At 42.1% G+C, this 16,645-nt stretch overlaps 1 protein-coding gene across 1 annotated transcript in view; it reads left to right on the top strand.

Moving 5' to 3' along the window:
• NF1 (neurofibromin 1) overlaps positions 1 to 16,645 on the top strand; it is a 192,512-nt gene that overhangs the window by 22,923 nt on the left and 152,944 nt on the right. Inside the window, 2 exon segments of the mRNA XM_044285074.1 lie at positions 386 to 460; positions 4,085 to 4,207. Of these exon segments, the coding sequence (XP_044141009.1) occupies positions 386 to 460; positions 4,085 to 4,207 (198 nt within the window).

Here is a 16,645-nt window from a genome sequence, read left to right as displayed (position 1 = left end):
ATATGGGATAATTAGCTGATTGATTTGGAGCCGACTGCTGGGACCCCTTCTGATCCCTAAAATAGGAGCCACTTTCCCGCGTCCGAATGGAGCTGCAGGTCAGCATGCACGCTGCTGCGCTATTCATTCTATAGAGACTATCGAGTACTGTAGTCAGCTGTCTCCATGAAGAATAACCCAATTATTCCAGGAACAGACATGTTTGACAATGAAACTACCCTTCAAAAATTATTCAAATAATGACTCCTCACATAAAAGTAATGTAATTATTTTTATTTATTTTTTAGAAATCTTAAAATTTAAATTGATGTTTATTACCTGTTTTTTTAAGTTGGAATGTTTTGGTGCTGGTGTTATAGTTATGTGCTTTCATATATTTTTACAGATTTGCTTGGCACAGTCCTCGCCTTCAACATTTCATTATGTGCTGGTTAATTCTTTGCACAGGATTATCACCAATGTAAGTATTTACATGAGGTCAAAGAAAATGCTCATCTGTAGTACTACAGTATTTATACACAACATTCGGTGCTTATCCTAGAGAAATGTCTAGTTCTCATGTTTTCAGCCCACACCTCCTTGCTAAATGGAATATGCTTTTAATCCATTTTACACATGGTAATAGAAGTCTATGGAGAGGGAAGGGGGAAAGGGTGAACAGGAGTTGGGCGAGACTTGGCATACAGTGAGATAAATAGGAAGTTTATATCTCCGCTAAGGTGCTTTATTCACAATCATACAGATTAGCACTTCTCTCTAATGTCCTCCATGATCTTAGGGCTGTGTCTTAGTGAGTAAGAGAAGGCTAGAAGCAGATTCTTCTCTACTTACTATGTGCAATGGATGGGAACTAGTCTTCACCAGATCTAGGAGACTTTCAAACCAGACATTGTGTGCACAGGGGAAAACTAGTAAAAATAAATAAAAAAGCCAGATACAAGTGATATAACAGCCATAAACAGTGTATATTTCCTGTGTATGTACACACTATCGAATCATGCAAAGTTTGTCGAAAGGTTAGTTACGCTTTAAATAAAATGCTTCTGTGTATATTACTGATTCATTTGTTATGGTGCCCCATGGTGTTCTTTTTATTCCCTCACATCCACATAATGGGGCAGTGTAGTGTTGAGAGAACTTCTGTTTTCAAGTTTGGCGTACAAGGTTCGGGTTATCTAAGAATTCCATTATGGATTCCGCTATCACGGACCACAAAACTCTATAACAGAATTCTTAGATAACCCGAACCATGTACGCTGAACTTGAAAACAGAAGTTGTCTCATCCCTACTAGTAGCCAATAATTTGTTCCCAATAATTGGCCTGTATAATCGATCAGCTGATGAAAGTACAAACGTTTGTTGGTTGATGGGCATCTTTCATCCAGGTGAAGGATGCCCGATTATCGGCAGTCCATCTTCCTGTGTAATCTGGGATTTGCTGCTGATGATCAAGAGAACTGAATAAGGGAGGGATAACTGAGGTAGTAATCATTCCTCCCACCTTAAATGTCTTGTGTATTCAGGCCAGTGGAAACGAGCACTAATAGATGTGTTATCATCCATGGGTGCTCATACTGCCCAAACGTAGGACATTGTTATACATCCTTAAGGCTGGGTTCACACCTGAGCGTTTTACAGTGCGTTCCTACGCGCTGTAAAACGCTCAACAAGGAGAGACCAATGCTTCCCTATGGGAATGGTTCTCACCTGGGCGTTTTACAGCGCGTACGATCGCGCTGTAAAACGCCCGACGCCCCAAGAAGTACATGAGCTTCTTTGGGGCGTCTTGTCGCACCTTCCCGTACATAGACTTTCGGGAACGCGCGACAATGGGCGTTCGCTTGTCTCTGTATGCGCGATTGCAAACGCCGGTACAATCGCGCATACAGAGCGCTCCATCACGAACGCTCAGGTGTGAACCCAGCGTAAAGGGGCTTTCTGAGATTTAAATACTGATGACCCAGGATCTTGCTGATCAGTTGTTTGAGAAGGCAGCAGCTCTTGCAGTAATGCTGAGGCCTTCTCTCAGCATTCCCTAGGCCAAGTGACGACACGTTAATCGGCCACATGGCCTAGCAATAGCTCAGCCCCATAAAAGTGAATAGGGGTGAGCTGCGATACCAAGCACAGCTGCTATACAATGTACAGCAAAGTGCTTGGAGACTACAGATACACAATGGCTGCCGCATTTACAGGAGCGCCGGTGCCTTTTTTAAAACAGCTTATTGGTGGAGGTCCCGGTTTTTATAACCCCCACTGATTAGATTAAATCTTGGAAAACGCTTTAAAAAATAAACCATCTAAAATTGTGCCAGATTTGTCAGAGTGGCTGGCTGATAAATCTGTTGTGCATTTGCACTTGCCATACGTTGGTAATGTGCTCCAAAAGTGTCAAAAACATTTAATTATGATTTATTTATTAATTTTTTTGCGCCACCCAATTTCATATCTGTTTTTGCAGTCTGCAAATAGCTGATCTGTAGAACACGGAAGCTGGTGCATGCCACAATTTTTTTCAAACTCCTTTAGAAATGTTCTATCCTTCGCTGCAAAAGGGACAATAATTAGGGCATGTTCTCTTTTTTGCGAGGTCGTGGCACGGACATACAAATGTGAACAGCACAATGTGTGCCATCTGCATCTTTTGCGGCCCCGTTGAAACGATTGGGTCCGCATCCGATCTGCAAATGTGCGGATGGGATGCAGACTCCGCATATGGTCATGTGCATGAGCCCTAGTTCAGTAGTAATTTAAGGGGTGGGGAGCTCTGTGTGCTGAGAACACCACAATCCTGAGAATGAAAGCCCTGCAATTCTAGTTTAGCCCCCCCCCCCCGCTCCTTCACAATCTTGCCCTGTACAGATTCCCATGTGCTGTTGTGCAGGCACGGACGGCGAATGGGGTTGCAGTACTAAAATAGCGCTGCAGCCCTTAATCCTCAGGATCTACAGGGCTCCCAGATATCGGCACTAAATCAATAGAATATTATTGCACCATTAAATGCAGCATTTTCCAGGTATAGTGTTTTTTTTATGCATTTGCCTCTAAGCTTCTCTATAGGACTGTAAAAAAATAATCTATGAATTAAAGAAAAAAACGCAACCCAAAGACAAATAAAGTTCATAGGATTTTTTTTTTTTTAAGCCAAAAAAGATGCTTCAAGGAACTTATGTGTAAAAGAAGCCATTCGCTGGCTACCCACAGTAAGGGTGCATTCTCACGACCGTATGTATTTTGCTAGCCACAATTTTTTTTTTTTTTAAATAGCGCAGCACGGACATCTGTATTTTTTGCAGAGACCGCGTTGTAACAATGCCTATTCTTGTCCGCAAAATAGACAAGAATGGGACTTGTTCACGCGGATAAACATACGGATGTGGACAGCGCATGGTGTGCTCTCTGCCTTTTTTGTGGCCTCATTGAAATTAAAGTCTCTACATCCGATCTGCATTTACAGCCGTTAGCACTATAGCACATAACTTGACAATTCTTAGTTGATTATTTATTTTTATTTATTTTTTATCAGATTTTTACTCAAACTTTTTTTTGGCTGTTTTACACTTTACTTGAATAGAAAATAACTAATCGATCAGATAAACAGACTGTCTTGTGTCCAGGATTGCATATCCCAAGCCTTGTGGTGATCAGTGCTAGTACGGGTATTGGAATTCTGTCTCCTACGGTTTCCATAGCTGCATTAATGATCGCGCTGGAAGGAAGCTTTTAGAGTAATAGGACACGTCAGGAAGTAATCTTACCAGACGCACAGAAGGGCTCGCAGGCAGAACGCTCACTCCATTGTATTGAATACCACTGACTCAGCAGCCTGTCATCAATGACACAAATTCTCTGGTGCCCAACAGCTGATACCGTAGTCTGCACAGGCATATGGGCCAGATTTAACTGTTTGATAGCTGGAATAAATCAGATTTTTAATTTCAGCCTAAATCAAGTAGACGTGTGTTTTGTACATTTAGGTGCACGGAATCCTAGTCATGTTGAGGGAGCTATCCTTTATTTTTATGATCTTCAATTTTATTTGAATACTGTAACCTGATTTTATCTGTCTCTTTATCTTTGAAGTCTGCACTGGACTGGTGGCCCAAGATCGATGCTGTTTATTGCTACTCAGGAGAACTCCGCAGCATGTTTGCTGAAACGCTCAGAATTGTCATGCAGTTACATACAGCAATCCGTCTGACGCCGGTAACTTTTGTAGTTTGTGTGTGGTTTTGTATTCTTTGTTCGTCACATGTCTATTTAGCTCATATCTTATCCCTAAAGGCAATTGCATCATTTGTTTTAGGGCTCATGCACACGAACGTATTTTCTTTCCGTGTCCGTTGCGTTTTTTTTTTTTTTTTTTGCGTATTGCATGCGGAACCATTCATTTCAATGGGTCCGCAAAATAAACTGAAGTTACTCTGTGTGCATTCCGTTTCCGTTCTGCAAAAAAATAGAACATGTCCTATTATTGTCTGCATTACGGACAAGGATAGGACTGTTCTATTAGGGGCCAGCTCTTCTGTTCCACAAAATACAGAATGCACACGAACGTCATCCGTATTTTTATTTGCAGGTCTGTTTTTTTGCGGACCACAAAATATATACGGTCGTGTGCCTGAGGCCTTATAGTCAGATATTCCTCTTTGTGCTTTTTAGGTTTTTCTTTTTTGTTTTGTAATGGTATAGGTATGTACAATGTTGGTTTTGTGTGATTTTACTCCTGTTTTATAATTTGTCATTTTCATCATACAGCAATTGAATGTTTCCTTGAGAAAGCATTAATGCAGTGATCTAGATCCATTTTATGACTTTTTTTTTCTGTCATATCGTATATATTTGTCTAATTCTTATTTTAGTTTAAGATTTAAAGGGGCACTATCTGAGTTTACTTTGCTTAAAGGGGTTGTCTGAGTTATATAAAAGCTTGGGGAACCCCTGTAAATGGACTAAAATATCAAATCAATAGATACTCAACAGTTTTTTCTCCTACTTTGAGTGCTGCTCTGCGGTCCTCCCCCTGCTGACATCATATTTTTGGCTGCAGTGGTGTCTTTCTGTGCACAATTCACCACTGCAGCCAATCATTGGCCTCAGCCGTGCACAGGATGGCTTTGCAGAGACCAGTGATTGGCTGCAGCACAGCCGATCACACAATTTCACCACTGCAGACAAAGAGCAGTGGTAAGCTCTGTAGCACTTTGCAGGAAGTAGCAGAGGAAAAACAAGCGAGTATACAAAAATTTGTTATTTTAGGCAGTTTTCTGGGATTGCCAGGGTTTTTATATAACTTGGACAACCCCTTTAAATGTTAGTATGGCAGTAAGAGGGAGGTCAGATTGTTATTTCTCTATCATCAACTCTGTGTCAGATTGCCCTGAGCTGAATGGCTAGTCTCTCACCATGAAAATGCAATCTGTTCTGCAGGCAGCATGTTCTAGAAAAGGAGTAGCTGAGAAGATTCATATAGCTTCATGGGAAAAGTTTAAGCAAAGCTTTCAATTACAGTCATTCATATTAATCCCTGCATGTTAGTCTGCATACAGATGTAGCTGACAGTCCCTTATGAGGACCACACACAGGACTAATAAGCCCAGAACTGGTAGAGATTGAAATTTGCAGGCAGCATGTTATAGAGCAGGAGTTGCTGAGCAGATTGATAATTGTTTTATTTAAAAAGATTCATCATAACTAGTAATTATTCATTTGAGCAAAATGTGTCATCTGAAAATGACCTATTGTTTAAAGAGGACCTTTCACTACTCTACAAACTAAAAACTAACTAGATCAGTGGGCAGAGCGGCGCCCAGGGGTCCCCCTGCACTTACTAGTAAGTCTGGGCGCCGCTCCGTTCGCCCGGTATAGGCTCCGGTGTTAGTTTGTAGAGTAGTGAAAGGTCCTCTTTAAGTCACATTTTTATGTTTAACATATTAATAAATAATTTGTAATGTTTTTAATTTTCGATGTCCGTATCTATATTTAAACAAAAACCATAAAATCCTGCAGTTTTCCCACTGGCCACGAAGTCTAATAATAGGCTCCACTTCTTGATCTGTACAGATCACTTTACTGCAGTTACCTGCTTATCTGTCTAATCCTGCCTGTAATGATATCACCTCTGTGTATAGATAAGACAGGATCCACCATTCACAGTATGTGATTGTCAGAACTTCTCTATTCTTCCCTTGTACAGTGACCTCTGCACAGGTCACAGAGCATGCCTAGAAAACTCTCCCATAGAAGTCAATGAGGTCTCCTCCTGACCATTGTGTCTGTCTTATGGGGCAGCTATGAAGCCATTTTCTTAATGCTGTGTCAACGCTGTTAAAAGGTATCTGTCAGCTCAACTCCCACCATACTAGCACAAGCAGTATATAGTGTGACGCTGAGTCCGATTGTGTAATTTTTATCTTCATACTTACTACGCTGTGCTCCGTAAAATGTATTGTAAAGACTACTCGTGTGCTCTTTCCATTATGTGTATGAGCTTGGGAGTCCTCTCAATGCATTTTACTGCTGTTTGTGGACGCACCAGATTGGAATGCATGAAGATAAAAATTACATAATTGGACTTGGCGTCATAGACGGAATACAACGCATACCCTAGTTTGGGGTAGTGTTTCGGAGTTGATGGATTCCCTTTAAGAACATCCCAGACAAGATGGAAGTCCCCATAATCATGTTCAGGAAACAAAATAAAAAAATATGCAACCAAATTAAAAACGGACCTGATAAAAATGAAATATGATGATGTGATTTTAACTAGCAGATAAAGTTTTTGGTGACACATTTCCTTTAATTCAGTGGGTGGCCCCGCAGAGTTAGCTGTCACTCAAAGAAAGTGACAAGTTAGGGCTCATCACACGACCGTGGTTTGGTTCCACTTCCGAGCCGCATTTTTTGCGGCCCAGGTGCGGACCTATTCACTTTAATAGGGCCGCAACGGAACAGACAGCTCTTTATAAGAAATGCCTATTCTTATCCGCAATAGCGAAATTTTTGCGGAGCCACGAACGGAGCAACTGATGCGGACAGTACACGTAGTGCTGGAAAATGATGATCAGCCGGCACTCTGTTAAGTTAGCGTGGTGCACGTGTCCGAGATCACGATCTCATCGAATATGGTAAAGAAAGACAGTCACTCACTGTTTCTTGAAAAGAAGATATCTTCTTTTCAAGAAACAGTGAGTGCCGGTCTTTCTTTACCAGTACACGTAGTGCTGTCCGCATCAGTTGCTCCGTTCGTGGCCCCGCAAAAATTTCGCTATTGCGGATAAGAATAGGCATTTCTATAAAGAGCTGTCTGTTCCGCAAATTGCGCAAGGCACACTGGCGGTATCAGTGTTCTGCGGACCGCAAAATACGGCACGTTTGTGTAAACAAGCCCTTAGGCTACATGCACACAACGTATTTGTTTTGCGGTCCGCAAATCACTGATCTGCAAATAAAACAAGAAAAAAAACGGATGACATCCGTATGCCTAAAACGGACAAGAATAGGACGTTCTATTTTTTTGTCGGGGCTACGGAATGGACATACTGATGTGGACAGCACACTGTGTGCGGTCCGCATTTTTTGCGGACCCATTGAAATGAATGGGTCCGCATCCTATCTACAAAAAAAATAATAAATGGAACGGACACTGAAACAAAATACGTTATTGTGCATGAGGCCTTATACTGAAGCTTTCTAGACAAACTATATATCCATCTGCTCAGCTCCTTCTGCTTCTATCTGCATATTGCACTACACTATGATGACTGGTTTACTTTAGAGGGAATGTGTCGGCAGAAAATTACCAGTGTTAATCAACTTTTTATCTTAAAATATTTAAGAATTTCTGGAGACTTTTTTTATTTTTTATTTACAAGTGACTTTGTGTTTGATAAAGAAAAATCCCAAGATTTAGCAGTTTTCACACTGGCCTCTAAACCTAATAATAAGCTGATGGCACCTGTTATGTAAAGATCACTTCTCAGCAGTCATCTCATTATCATAACAGGCATTATTTCAATAAAGGTAACAGAAATAAATAAATAGTGCAGGCATTCAAAAAATTTTGTTTCCTATGGTCCACGTGACAGCTGTAAAGCAGCTCAGGCAAGATGTCTGCTCTCACAATTCTGTATAGCATGCTAAAAAATATAATCAGAAAATAACAAATTGCAGAAGAGTGTTACAGTATCAGTGATACAATCCCTTTTATCTGAGACAGACTTGTTGTTAGGGCGTTTATCTCTAGCAACCAAACTGTCCGACAGGACTTGGCTTTCCAGCTCAAAACTGGATTCACTGTGCTGACTACAGGGGGGGGGGGGGTGGCAGAAGTCAGGACATGCCGTTTTCCGTCTCGTTAATCAGATTTTTCTAAAGAAGTAACCCCTCTTTAGTAGCAAGTCTTTATGTAGATTTAGTGTTATTGAGCTATACAGTAGTTTTGGAGTGGGTGTTGTATGTGGCAATTGTCATTGATTGGTGGTGCTTTGTCTTCTGCTTGCTTTGTTTTTATTGGCTGCTGTCGGTCACATGATCAGATGCCAACCAGTCACTGTTTTGCATGGCAGTGGGCTTCTGTTGCTGTAAGTATATGACTCATTGTAACTACCACAGAAAAGGCTTCCGATTTTTGCTTGACTTTTCTGTGTATAGTTACCGCAATGTTCATGTCATTTCATTTCAGAAACAGGCAGCATGTCTTCACTACTAGTGGATTCATACAACAAGGACTGCCAAAATGTGTCAGGTTTTTGTGCAAAAGCTGTACTTTTTGTCAAGATTACTGCAGTCTTGTTGTTCACAAACATTTCCTCACTTCATTTTCTGTTTTAATTTGTCTTTTTATAGATTACTTTGTGTCCTCCTATTAATGGCAGATCCTGTTCATACATAGACTACAAACGGCTCCATATTTAGAGAGGACCTGTCGCCTCTCCTGACGTGTCTGTTTTAGCAACTACTTAAAGGGGTTGGCTCATCTGAGACAATGGGAGCATATTGCTAGGATATGCCCTCTGTCTCCGGTCCGGCCACCACCAAGCGCTCTCCTCATAGAAGTGAATGGAAGCGCACCGTGCATGACAGCCGCCACTCCCATTCGCCACTCCCGCTCGGCTATTTTTGGCGCTCCCATAGAAATAAAAATAGAGGGCGGCCTCAGCACTTTCGGCGCTCCGTCCTAGCGATATGCCCCCATTGTCTCAGATGAGACAACCCCTTTAAATTCCCCATGCAATAACATTTCTGGAGCATCGATTGTTTTGGCTCTAAATTGTACCATTCCTTTATTATTCCTGTTAGAAGTTATAAATGAATTGCTAGCAGTTTGCAGTGAAGGTCCAGATGAGTGTTACCAGTTGAGGGTGTGTCCCTGCACAGTGACATCATCTAATCAGTGCAGCCAGTGTCTCACTGTGCAGGGACACACCCCCTAACAGGTATTTTCCCCCGTGCCTCCACAGCGGCCATTACAGGAGGATGTCCCCACCCCCAGGACAGGAAACAACGCAGAAGCACACAATTTAATAAGCCTCCTCCCCTTACCTATTCAGTCGTTGTTTCCTGTCCTCGGGTATGCGCGGAAGCCTCTCCTGGAGTGCCAGGAACATTATCTTATTGCCCAGCCTTTACTCTTCTCCCCACGGTGTGGGGAGGGCTGGAGCAGGGAACAGGAACCCCGGGGACGCATGACCTCCCTTACCCGTTCCTTGGAATAAGCTCTGCATGCAAGCCTCCCCTAGTTTGCGATATTCCCAGGTAAGGGGAACTTGCGCGGGATCCGACGTGATGACGTCACCAGGCGGGATTCTCTTTGGGCAAGAGAATCTCGCGATCAGGTGGTACTTCCGGTTGCGTTCAACATTCAAACAGATCGAGGAAATCCACTTTCTGTCGTCACTCTCCGCTTGCAACCATGCTTGCCCCCGTGGAGAATGGCACCACTAAGAAGCCTGGAGATCCCGCTGCCTCAGCCCAGTAAGCCGCCTTCCTGGTGGGGCCTTTTCTGTCCTCCTTGGACATTTGTATGTACCTTTTATTGGGTTCAAGGAATTCTTGCTTCCCTCAAAATTATCATGTGGTGTCAGTAGTGTCTTATCAAATCCACCCCTGGTGTAGGTGTTGGTCTCTCTCTACTTGGCCCTATACATTTTTTTTGTTTTAATCCTTATAGGGCAGAGAGACCATGATGCCTAAGCCAGCTGGTGGAGACTCATGGTGCAAGAAATGCGCTTTTTGCCGAAAATCCTTCCTAAAAAATCTAAGAAACCTTTGTGCCCTAAGTGCACTGAAAAGGTGGTTTCAGAGGAGTCACCTTCCTTCCTTTAGAGTAGACCATGAGAACCATAGCTAAGGAAGAAGTGCACTCAAAACTTATGCCACAATCCCCAGGCCCATCCATGTCTCTTAGATATCTTGCTTCTGATATAGCATTTGATCTGGTTGAGGGGGAATTAGTATCCGATCCAGACTCTTCTTCCTCTGATGATGGTTCTTAAAAACCTTAGTTTCTCCCTGAAGAGACCGGAGGGCTTCTAAAAACCATAAGAGCAACTATGAATATAGAAGAAGTGATCCAGGATCAGATGTTCCACAGGTTGGGTGAGAGAAAGAAAAGTAATTTTCCCATCCGTAACCATATCAAGACCCTAATATCCAGGGAATGAAAAGATCCGGAAAAAAAAACAGCCGTGACAAATTCCTTTAAATGGAAATATCCCTTTTTAGAATCAGATTCTAATCTGTGGGACAAGATGTCAAAAATAGATGCTCCAGTCTCCCGCGTTTCTAAAAAAAAACAAAAAAACAACAACTTCCTCCCGTTTGAGGACATTGGTCTCTTGAGAGATCCCATGGACAAGAAGTGTGAAAATTTATTGAAGCAATCGTGGGAAACAAATACAGCCATGTTGCGTCCCAGTATTGCATCTACCTGTACAGCCAGAACGTTATCTGTCTGGCTTAATCAATTAAAAGAACACCTGGCAGCAGGTACACCTAGGGATGAGATCTTAGCCTCTTTGCCTACTTTGAAGAAAGCATCTAACTTTCTGGCAGATGCCTCTGCTGACTTAATCAGATTCTCTGCTAGGTCTGCGGCTTTATCTAATGCGACCCGTAGAGAGATCTGGCTTCATACATGGTCTGGTGATGCAAGTTCTAAAAACCACCTGTGCTCAATCCCTTGTGAAGGAGACAAATTATTTGGTTCGACCTTGGACGACATTCTTGACAAGGGCTCAGACAAGAAAAAAGGATTTCCGCTCGAAAATCGTTACTTTAATCAAAGACGTTCCTTTCAAAACCAACAAAAAAAGAGACTGGACCAGAGAAAAAGAGGGGTCAAGAAAGTGGCAGCCGTCCAGGGGCAGAGGGAGAGGATTAATTTTCAATCCTGAAAGCTCCTCCCTTTCCACACAATGACTCCATAGACCATGTGGGATGCAGATTAAGACACTTCACTCCTGCCTGGGAAAAGATGGGAGCCTCCCCTTGGGTTTGTAGCTACCTTTTAAAAGAAGCCTTGAGACTGGAGTTTTTGTCTCATCCCCCAGACCGGTTCTTCATAAACAAAAAACTGCCTCAGAAAGAAAGACTAATTTTGTCTAGAATCGGAAATATCCTCTCTAGTATCCAAAAAAGTACTCCTTCTAATCCCAGAAAATCATTACAGCGAAGGTTACTATTCTCCAATTTTTCTCATGAAAAAAACAAACAAACGGATCCTTCAGTTTAATAATAAATCTAAAATCCTTAAAGGGGTTGTCCAAGTTATATTTATTGATGACCTATCCTCAGGATAGGTCATCAATATCCGATCGGCCGGGGTCCGACACCCGGCACCCCCTCCGATCAGCTCTTTGAAGAGGAGATTTGCACGGTGTCAGCTCTGCCTCCTCTTCACTGTTTACCTTCTAGCCGTTGCATCTGCAGTGGTGAGCAGGTGTAATTACACTCAAGCCTTCCTATTGAAATGAATAGGACGGCTTGGGTGTAATTACACCTGCTCACCACTGCAGATGCAACGGCTAGAAGGTAAACAGTGAAGAGTAGGCAGCGCTGACACCGTGCGTGCGAGTCTCCTCTTCAAACAGCTGATCGGAGGGGGTGCTGGGTGTCGGACCCCGGCCGATCTGATATTGATGACCTATCCTGAGGATAGGTCATCAATAAACATAACTTGGACAACCCCTTTAAACAAATCCATCATCTACAAAAAATTCAAAATGGAGACGATAAAATCCACTATAAACTTACTCCCTCAGGATTGTTTCATGGCGACTATCACGTCCCAATATGCCAGAGCTATCAGAAATATCTAAGAGTCGCGGTCTTCACAGGCGATCAGTTACGCTATTTTCATTTTAGATCCCTCCCATTCATACGCTCCTCAGCCTCGAGAGTATTCTCAAAAATCATATTAGAAGTTACAAAGTACCTTCACTTACAGGAGAATCAAATTGCTCCATACTTGGACGACTTCCTGATTGCTTTTCCGTCGGAGGAAGTCCTACGATCCCACCTTTCCTAAGTCCAAAGATGCTTCACCACTTTGGGTTGGGTGATAAATTTCAAAAAATCAGACCTAAGTCCAGATCAAAAAAAGCTCTTCCTGGGGGTGCTTCTGGACTCTCATCATCTAATCTATTCTTCCTCTAGATAAATCTCTCAGTTCAGCAGCCACAGGGTCTCTTCCATAAGGAATATGATGGCCATCCTAGGTCTCCTGATGTCAACAATCCCGTCGGTCAAATGGGCTCAAAGTCTCAAGAGAATCCTTCAAGCATTTCTTCTATCCTCCTGGCACGGTACCAACTCCACTCTAGAAAAACAAATTCTCATTCCCAGGTCAATAAAATAATCTTTGTGGTGGAGAATAGAGAAAAATCTGCAAACGGGGGTCTATTGGCACCAGGGAAAACAAATGATTGTGACCACAGACGCCAGCAGTTCATGTTGGGGCGGTCACTCAGACAGAAGAATAGTTCAGGGCACATGGGGAAAAGATATTCTAAATGCTTCCTCCAATCTGAAAGAACTTTCAGCCATCTACAAAGTCATTGTCTCCCTTCACACATCCTCCTCTCCAAAAAATGTAAAGGTATTTTCAGACAATACGCTTACTTAAACAAGAGGGAACCAGAAGCTGTTCCTTAGAGGCAGTGTCAAAAGAAATTTTTCTTTGGGCAGACAACGTAATAGCCGACTTCCTCAGTCGCCAGACCTTGAAGGAAGGAGAGTGGTCCCTGAATTATCAGATATTTCAACAGATCAGCAAAAAGTGGGAAATTCCGGATCTAGATCTATTTGCCATGAAAAACAGGCAAACCAAAAAACTTTGCTCCCTCTCCTGACAGGATCAGCCGTTATGGGTGGATGCACTTTCCCAGCCATGGCACAAGTCCCTTCTTTATGCCTTTCCTCCCTTCAGTTTGATTCCAAGACCTCTTATGAAGGTAGAGGAAGAAGGGGCTCAAGTAATATTCATTGCTCCATTTTGGCCAAGGAGATCCTACTCGGGCTGTCTGCAAGAATATTATAGACTCTTCCATCAACCCCGGACCTTCTCCACCAGGGCCCAATATATCATCCCAAAATAAACCAACTCAATTTGACGGCCTGGAGACTGAATGCCTCGCCTTAAAAAATAAAGGTTTATCAGATGCTGTAATTTCCACGATAAGTTCAAAGCCCATAACATAAAAATTTACCCGAGAGCATGGAACGCCTTTTTATCCTTTTCAGGTAATGTTTCTTTTCTCCAGATATCCCACAAATTTTAAAGTTTTTGCAGGCAGGGTGAGATAAAGGCCTTCGACCTGCAACACTTAAAGTACAAGTATTAGCCTTGAGTGCATTTCTGGATATAAAGCTAGCAGATTCACCTTTTAATTAAGCATTTTCTGAAGGGGGCTATGAGAAGTTTACCCACCTTCCGTTCCATTATTCCACCTTGGGACCTAAACTTGGTCCTTTCAGTCCTGATGGAGCCTCCATTTGAGCCAGTTGATATTTCTCCAAAGCTTCTCACCTTCAAAACAGTTTTTTTTCTCGTAGCAATAACAACTGCTAGGAGAGTTGGTGAGATCCAGGCTTTCTCTTACAAACCTCCATATGTTGTTATTCTAGATGACCGTATAGTCCTCAGACATTGCTCTTCCTTTCTTCCCAAGGTTATTTCCACGTTTCAAAAGAACAAGAGTTTTCGTTACCTTCCTTCTGCCCGTCTCCATCCTCGGAAAAGGATTGAAAATTCCACAACCTGGATGTGAGAAGAAGTGTTTTATCCTACCTGAGCACTACTAATAGCTTCAGGCGATCAGATCATCTCTTCCTCCAATACCAGGGTCCTAACAAAGGACAAGCAGCCAGCAAATCTTCCATAGCAAGATGAATAAGAGATATGATTACCTTGGCCTATGTCCAGAAGAATCTTCACCCTCCAGTCACTAGAGATCACTCTACTAGAGCAATGTCTTCCTCCTGGGCAGAGTCTGCATCCGTCTCATTGGACCAGATTTGCAGGGCAGCCATTTGGGCTAGCCCTATGACTTTCTTTAATCATTACAAATTAGATATCCTCAAAAGCCAGGACTTACCTTTTGGTCGCATAATTCTTTCAGCCGTAGTCCCCCCCCCCCCCCCCCCCCCTTACAGCTGATTTCTCTGTTAATCCTCCTGTAAGTGCTGTTTGGAGGCGCCTGGGAAAAGGGTAAATTACTCTTACCGGTAATTGGTTTTTCCAATAACCTCCACAGCGGCACTGGGATTTCACGCCCTTTTATTAACTTTTGTCTGAAAATGATGTAATTTGCTTATGTTTAGTACATATTTCTTGTTCTTGCATCACTTCAGTGTCCTCTCTTATTGGCTGAATAGGTAAGGGGAGGAGGCCTTTTAAATCATGTGCTTCTGTGTTGTTTCCTGTCCTGGGGGCGGGACCACCCTCTTGTAAGTGCTGTTGTAGAGGCTATTGGAAAAAACTAATCCGGTTAGAGTAATTTACCCTTTTAATTCATGACTAGAAGGAATAGTAAACGTATGATAGAACATAGTTATAGGAATAGATGCTAAGTTGTGACATAGAGAATGCAGTTAGTTGCTAAAACAGACGTGTCGGGAGAGGTGACAGATCCTTTATAAAGTGGCCATTGTGACAGAAATTATTTTCTTAGTTAAAGGAATGCACCTAGTGAACATATGATAATGTGTGCCTATTGGGATGACTTTTTGTACCCGTGTTGTGCCCTGCCCCCTCGGCATTATAACCAACCCAATTATTAATTTATTCTTGACAACTTAGCCAGATTTGAAATCCTTACATTGGTTCATAGAATTAATTTTAAAAAGTAGTCAGGGAACTATAAGAATAAATAAAAAAAATAATTGAATTCCACTTCCCCGGCCCCGTCTGTTCCAGCACCAAAACAATTTTGTGCCCATATACCACACATGAACTTCACAGCCAACCACTGGCCTCAACGCTTTATGGCACCAAGGCAGTTCAGACAGTGAGTTACATTTTTTTTTATATTATTCTAATACCATCCCTGCTTTTTTTTTTTTTTTTTTTTTTTTTTTTTTTTTTTTCCCGATTAGCTGGGACAGCCGCTTCAGAAGCATAATATCAACGCTATATATATATCTGTATTTACATTGAAGTGTAAAATGATGATTCCAATAATCTGCACAAGCTCTTCCAGCTTCAAATCTGATGCAGCCATGATTTTTTATGATTTTAATGGGCACTGGGAAAAGTTTCCTATTTGTAAGGATGGCAACTCTGCTCATCGTTCCTCGCACAGTGTAACAGTGTTTTGCAGTTTATCCGTATCTGTGTCATAGGTGCGGGCGTTCATCTCTACGACAAAACCGCTGAAACCAAATTTTATTTCACCCAGTGATAAAATGCATAAATAAAAGCATTTTAGTATCTTAATGGTGAAGTATATGTGTGATACACTAACCAGTTTTTTAAACTAATCCTTATATCCAGATGTTCTAAACTGAATATGTGCACTGTCTGTAATTTGCTGTATTGCATCTCTCCAAGTACAACTTAACAGGCTTAGGCTACTTTCACACCAGCGTTTTTGCTAGATCCGGCAGGGCTCAGCAAAAACGCTTACGTTACTGATAATACAATTATCTGCATCCGTTATGAACGGATCCGGTTGTATTATCTGTAGCATAGCCAAGACGGATCCGTCATGAACTCCACTTAAAGTCAATGGGGGACGGATCTATTTTCTATTGTCAGAGAAAACTGATCCGTCCCCATTGACTCCAATTGTGTTTCATGACGCATCTGCTTTGCTACGCATCCCATGACGGAAAGAAAAACACAGCCTGCCATGGTTTGCTCTACGCTATGGGAATGCAACCAAACAGAACGGAATGCATTTTGGAGCACTTCGTGCTGTTCAGTTACGTTTTGTCCCCTATGGCAGATCTCAATACCGGAAAACAGAAATGCTAGTGGGAAAGTAGCCTTAAAATCTTTTCTAGAAGGCAGCATCAAGCAAATCATTACTTTATATTTGAAAAGTGATATGAATTAATGAAAGCTAGAATATGGTTGGTTATTATCGGGAAAAAGGCTACTTCCCTTAAAAACAGGGTTTATCTATTTTGTGCTTACATTTT

Source organism: Bufo gargarizans, chromosome 3 (genome assembly GCF_014858855.1).
Source record: "Bufo gargarizans isolate SCDJY-AF-19 chromosome 3, ASM1485885v1, whole genome shotgun sequence".
Lineage (NCBI taxonomy): Eukaryota > Metazoa > Chordata > Amphibia > Anura > Bufonidae > Bufo > Bufo gargarizans.
This window is presented reverse-complemented; position numbering and strand designations above follow the sequence as displayed.